Consider the following 6,190-nt stretch of genomic DNA (forward strand, 5'->3'; position numbering starts at 1 on the left):
ATTACGAGAAATGTAATGTGCATAGTTTAAATTGTACTGATCAAACACATCAAACTGAGTTTCCAACTTGGTTCAAGCAACATGTAAGCTAGCTTGCTCCCTCCCTAGTTAGTTGAACCTGAATCTTTCCGATTAAGTTGAAGAAACTATAGATGATTACCTTCCAACAACATTGTTGTAGGTTTAGGAGCAGTGTATAACCAACCCACTTGATGTGACTGCTGACTATATGCGTTAGCTTGTGGTCTTGAACGTTATATTGTATCCTATGCTGCTTGCATTATAAATGGCAAAAGGTTCCATACGAAATAGCGTGAACTTCAGCGGTGTACACAAAATTCAGGGATGTTGGTAACTGGTGATAAAAGTACTAATAATGTTGACTTCTACGGTGTTATTAATGAGATCGTGGAGTTACACTACATGGGGCAGCGTCGGGTGTACTTGTTCATGTGTGACTGTTTTGACGTGGGGGATCCAAAACGTGGGGTACGAGTTAACAACTATATGACTAGTATCAACATGGACAGGACTTGGTATAAGGATGAACCATTTGTGTTGGCATGTCAGGCGACCCAGTGTTTTTACATTAGAGATATAAGGGCCAAAGGGAGATGGTTTGTGGTGCAGAAGTACACAAATAGGAATGTATACGACATTCCACCGGTGCTGAGGGTGTTAGAAGATATTGATGACGAATCAAGTGATGATGATGCCTATCAAGAAGATGAGCCATCATATACATATGCACCATTCTTGTGTGATGCATGTCCAGTGTCAACTCCACTTAATAAGAATGATATAGAATCTATCCACATTGATGCATGAGAAGTCACTGGTCCGGCTATCGAAGACATCAATTTATCCAACTTCATTGATGATGCCATGATTGCTTCTAGTTCAGGAGATGCTTATGCCGTTGGGGAATATTTAGATGAGGAGGACTTAGACACAGACGACGAGTCTGTGTCAGAATAGACAACAAGCCAAATTTTATTTTCACTGAAGACACTTAGTTTGCCTTTTTGTAATGGGTTGTGGTATGTTAAACATATGAAGAATTACATGTAAGTTCCTTTAAAGTTCGTAATCAAAAGATATTGTTATTAATGTATATTTGGGTCACGTAATGTATCACTTGTTTTAATAAATATTTTTTTTCAAGTTCTAAATCCTAAATGCGTACTCAACTAATCGAGTATAGATGTAATGATATCTACTTTGAGTCCGACAGTTGTTTATGCATTTCTAAGTATGGACTCAAGTAGTGATTGGAAACATTTGCCAAATAGCCTTCTAATGTTTTGTTAAAAGTTAGTTTGACAGTTCATCTTGTAACCTGATATTTTATTCTTTGAGATCTCTAAGTTAACTGTAACCACTAAATTGATATTACTGCATCTCAGGTGGGGTAAAAAGGCACGGTGTCACATTCAAGTGGGGTCCAAAGTGACACGTGATGTAAGAGAGCCTGTCCCTGAGCATAAAAGGATTCACTCACATATTGCATCACGATCAAGGTAGAGTGTAACACCCCGCATTTTAGTGTATTTTTACTAAAGGATTATTTTTACTTATTTAAATTTTATTCTCGTATTTTAAAATTGGTTGGATTTTTAATGAGTTTATTTCTATGATTTTAATTTGGTGAAAATTATTTTTATGTGCTTTCTTAATATTTATTTATTGTTATGCATTTAAATTGCTTTTAATATTTATTTAATTACTGTGGGATTTAATTATTTCAATTTAACTTTACCATTACGTTTAAATTATTTTATTTAACTTGAGGTTTTGAAATCATTTCCGTTGGATCATTTTTGTGACCCAAGTTATGAGGATTAGACCTCATTTCTTTCTCTCCATTTTCTCTTTCCTCTTTTCTTTTTCTTCCTTTTTCTTTTTCTTCTTTCTTTTCTTTTTCTTTTCCTGGTTTTCTTCCCGTTCGCGCGCCCAGCTTCCTCTCTCTCTCTCCGTCCGTTCTTCTCCTCCCCAGCCCGCCTCCGTGCGCCGGCGGTGGTCGACACCGCCCGGCTCCCCAGCTCCCCCAGCCACCGGCGACGCCACACCTCCATTTCCAGCTCCTCCATCGCCGCCGTTAACCACCACCAGCCCTTCAAGCCGCGGCGTCACTTTCGTTCCAGCGCCGCCTTCGCGCCACCTCCGGCCACCATCTTCACACCACTTCATCCTCGACCTCTTAGCAACCCATTGGACCCAACCCCAGCTCCGATCCGCCACCGGTGAAGCTCCACCATCTACATTTTCTATTTGGACATTTTGGTCTTCTACTGCCCATTGCGCCGCCACCCACGGCCAACCACCACCACCACTAGCTTCACCGACCTCCCTAGGCCCTACCCTATCATTTTTGGGTCTTCGTTTGTCTCCGTTGAAAAGTGGGTATCTGTGACCCACGGCCACAGTGTATTTTACACTGTTCTGTAGCTGTTTTTCCACTTCTTGCAGCTTCGTGATCCTTCGAAAATTGCTTTATAGCATTGTAAGTATTTCTCCAAAGAACTTTCGTAATTTAAATGTATTTTTGCACTAACCCATTTCACTGTATTTTTGGCATGCCAGACTGAGTCCGAGGAGTTCGGGGGTCGGATAGATTTGTGATTGGAGTTGTTTGGTTTATTTGGTTTGGTTGTTGATGAGTTGTTTTGATTGGATTTGTTGGGATTGGTTCTGGATGGATGTTGGATCAGTGTTGGTGCATGTTCATACCATTATTTCATGCATGATCATGTTTGTAAAGAAAACTGGATTTTCGTGTATTGCATTCATGTTCATGTGTTTATGAAAACTGGGTTTTCATGTGAGAATGGATTTTGGGTGCGTGTGTATCACAACCCCAAGCCGAGATGAGGTATTAACTCGGTGGAGCTCCTCTGGTTACTCGGGAGCGGAATATACTGAGTAACGTCCTCTGGATTGTCACCGGGCGACAATGGGATCGGACGAGATGGTCTCGTGCCGACTCCGTGGTCCTTCTGCTGGCGGGGACTAGAGGATGTCTGGCCACATACGCGCTGGGCGCGGAACTGGGCATCGCTCGTTGCGTAGTGTGGGTGCTTGGCCATGTACGCGCTGGGCGCGGAACTGAGCACAGCTACGAAGCCAGGACGTGCGGATGGTCCATAGGGGAGGCCATGGTACATATGGAAATAATGCATGGTGTATTTGGAATTAATGCACTATTTTCTGGAAAAATAGTGCGAGTTGGTTTTTGGGTAAATCATTTTCTGGGAAAATGTTTTACGGTTATTTTGGGCCAAAATGGGATTTTGGCGTGTGTTGGAAAATTATCATTTTCGGGGAAAATGATGTCTTGTGGAAAAATGCATATTTCATCATGTGCATGCATGTTAGTTGCATTTAATGCATTTTATATTACGTTGTTATTTGGGGTCATACTTACCTGCGATACCATTTTGTGGTAACGCAGATTTTGATGCAGATGAGGAGGAGGACGAGCCTGAGGAGACGGCTCCGCCTGAGGAGTGATCTGGGATCACTCGTTTGTTTATCTGAAACTATTGTAATATATTTTATGGATGACTGTATAACTGCTATTTAAATCTTTACTGATGTTTGATTGTAAATAAATTCTGGTACTTAGTTGACTATCCGCTGCGTTATTTTATTTGTACACTGTTGCATGTACACACACTGGCACTTCGTTGGGATGTGTGACCGTGTTGTTATCATCCTGGTGTCTCAATCCCTGTGTATTTATATAAGGGGGATTGGGGGCGCCACATAGAGATTGTCGTATTGTTGTTCAGTCTATTTCTTATGCAAATAACAAAATAACCACCTACGTATTATTATACGTAGTGCCTTTTCCTACCTGATTTTGATAATTATCATGACTATGTTTCCCTTGATTCTAGGACCAGTAACCGGGCCTTAAAAAAGTTTGACCATTTCCATCTTCAGTCTGCTGGAAATGAGGAGTATTAATGTTCAAGGTAGATATTTCGACTCAACGTACTTTCTTATAGTAGGTTTCTTGGATATTTCTTGCATGCTAGTTCATTGCATCCTTTGTGGCAGCCTATATTAGCACTAATGGAATGTCTTACAAATGTAGGTGATGCAAGGGGAGAAAGTTTCCGAGGAAAAGGTGTTGGACGAGATATTCGGGCTAGACGATTTGTCCCATACTAATGTAGAGCCCGTCGACCTCGAGGAGCTCGTATCAATTCATACCATAGCTCAACTTCAGATGCGGATCAGTCTGGCTCGGATGACTCAACTCAGCCTCCTAGTCATCCATGGGAGCCTCCATGTCCCATTCCTCAGCCCCCACCCCATGCCAGTAGAGAATCCTCAACCGTGAGAGAACCTGAACCGAACAGAGAAGATATCAGTATGATCGTCATTTGCGTGTCATTTCAATAATTGTTGTTGTTGAACCATATATTTGTAAACACCAAAGAGTAAGGATGACCTTTGATAATAGTCAATTTTTGTTATGTTGAAATATAGATGCAGCCGCCCCCACAGTGCCTACAGCCACCCAAGAACAGCCCAAACGTAGGTGTGGGCCTGCTAAGTGCACTGAGTTCGAGAAGTTGAGAAAGTACGAAAAAGTGCCGTTGAAGATTAATGACTGCGAGTCGGCATAGTGTTGCCAGAACACATCCATGTTCACGACATGGGTAACGCAAATAGTTAAACAGCACTGTGACATGAGTTATGCTAGATGGACCGATGTGCCGCAGGCTCAAAAGGATGAGTTGATTGAACGTGTTCGGGTAAGTCAGTTGTTATTTCAATTTGAGGGTAAGGAAGTGGGCGTAGAATAATCGCTTCAGTTAACGTTATGTTCATTCCTGTAGGGTGACTTCGAGTTGGATTGGGATCTGGCAAATCATAGATTGACAGTCTTAAAGCAGCTACGTAAGCAGTTCTATGCATTCTATCACGAATTACACAAAAAATATTTATCATACAAAAGTCACAAAGAAGCATTGGCTTCTGGGTCGACCCGATTGTTTGGGATAAGCTGTGTGCGAGGTGGGGAAGCGAAGACTTCAAGGTATATATTGGTTATTCAAGATAAAAAATATATATAGTTAATAAGTTAGGAAAATCCTAACTTATTATGCAGTTTGTGTTGGCTAACATTGGGTTTTGGTGGTAGAAAATCTCAAGACAAAATCAGGAGAATAGAAAGATGCTAACCAATAACCACACAGCAGGCCGCAAATCCTTTGTTATGATACTAGAGGAGAAGGTATAATCTTTTAACTGATTTATGCCGTAACTTGTATGGTCACAACCCAATTTTTGTAGAATCTTGTTTCTGATTGATCATAGCTCACTATTCAAATTCCACACACTTGTAGCGGGCGACAAATGCGACTTTGGTGGAGTTTTATAAGGAGACTCACTGGTTGAAGAAGAACGGTAAATTTGTCACCTCAGCCACTGAAGACACTTATGTGAGTACGATCTTTTATGTTAGGCTATTTGCTACACAAAAGGAAGGTTCAATTACTTTATATTTGAAAGTGATAAATTCATGAGGCATTATTGGACTTAACAATAACAAAAGAAAATTTTGCACGTGCAGAAAAAGATGGTTGGCAAACTGGATGATCTAGAGCCTGAACGACGCACTGATGAGGCTGCAGCGAATGTGTTTAGGGAGGTATTTGGGCATAGACTAGGATATGCCCGGGGGCTAGGGGAGATGGTCATCCCGAAGTCGACAAGACAATGGGACCATGAACGAGGAAAAGAGTACCTTGCCTTAATCGAACAACACAAGAAAGATGCCGACAACTACAAGAAAGATACCGACAACTACAAGAAGATGCTTTGAACTACAAGACGCAACTTGATGAAATGAGGGATGAAGTGCGTGTACTTCGTGAGAAGCAAAATGAAACTGATAAGATGTTGAGAGAATTCTTCCAAAATTTCCCGTCTAACATTGAGTCTCTCCAGTCTCTTGGAGAGACTCAGTGAGCTACCTTCAAAACACATGGGAAGGGCTTTTTTGTGTATTTTGAGCAGTTTTTGGTGGTAGGAGATGGTGGGTGGCCAATATATGTATATATATATTCACAAATCCATATATATATATATATATATATAGTGAAGAGAAAGGTTGTCTACTTTTGCATCATTGGAGTCATTGGGCAGTTGGGGGAATTTTTGGGCTTTACTGTGT

The 6,190-nt window shown here is 41.1% G+C and overlaps 1 protein-coding gene across 1 annotated transcript; it reads left to right on the forward strand.

The window, feature by feature from the left end:
* Positions 1-4,979: 4,979 nt before the first annotated feature.
* On the forward strand, positions 4,980-5,839 carry LOC121240904. Its single transcript, XM_041138426.1, has 4 exons — positions 4,980-5,054; positions 5,157-5,248; positions 5,361-5,456; positions 5,588-5,839. Exons 2-4 carry the CDS (start codon positions 5,189-5,191, stop codon positions 5,837-5,839), a joined length of 408 nt encoding a protein of 135 aa, XP_040994360.1. The 5' UTR covers positions 4,980-5,054; positions 5,157-5,188.
* Positions 5,840-6,190: the final 351 nt, after the last annotated feature.

This window comes from Juglans microcarpa x Juglans regia, chromosome 7S (assembly GCF_004785595.1).
Source record: "Juglans microcarpa x Juglans regia isolate MS1-56 chromosome 7S, Jm3101_v1.0, whole genome shotgun sequence".
In the NCBI taxonomy this organism is placed as follows: domain Eukaryota; kingdom Viridiplantae; phylum Streptophyta; class Magnoliopsida; order Fagales; family Juglandaceae; genus Juglans; species Juglans microcarpa x Juglans regia.

Coding starts and splice junctions, on each gene's coding strand:
- LOC121240904 (XM_041138426.1), top strand. CDS start 5,189: ATGCTAACCAATAACCACACAGCAGGCCGCAAATCCTTTGTTATGATA. Junction 5,249..5,360: donor TTATGATACTAGAGGAGAAG/GTATAATCTTTT, acceptor ACACACTTGTAG/CGGGCGACAAATGCGACTTT. Junction 5,457..5,587: donor CAGCCACTGAAGACACTTAT/GTGAGTACGATC, acceptor TTGCACGTGCAG/AAAAAGATGGTTGGCAAACT.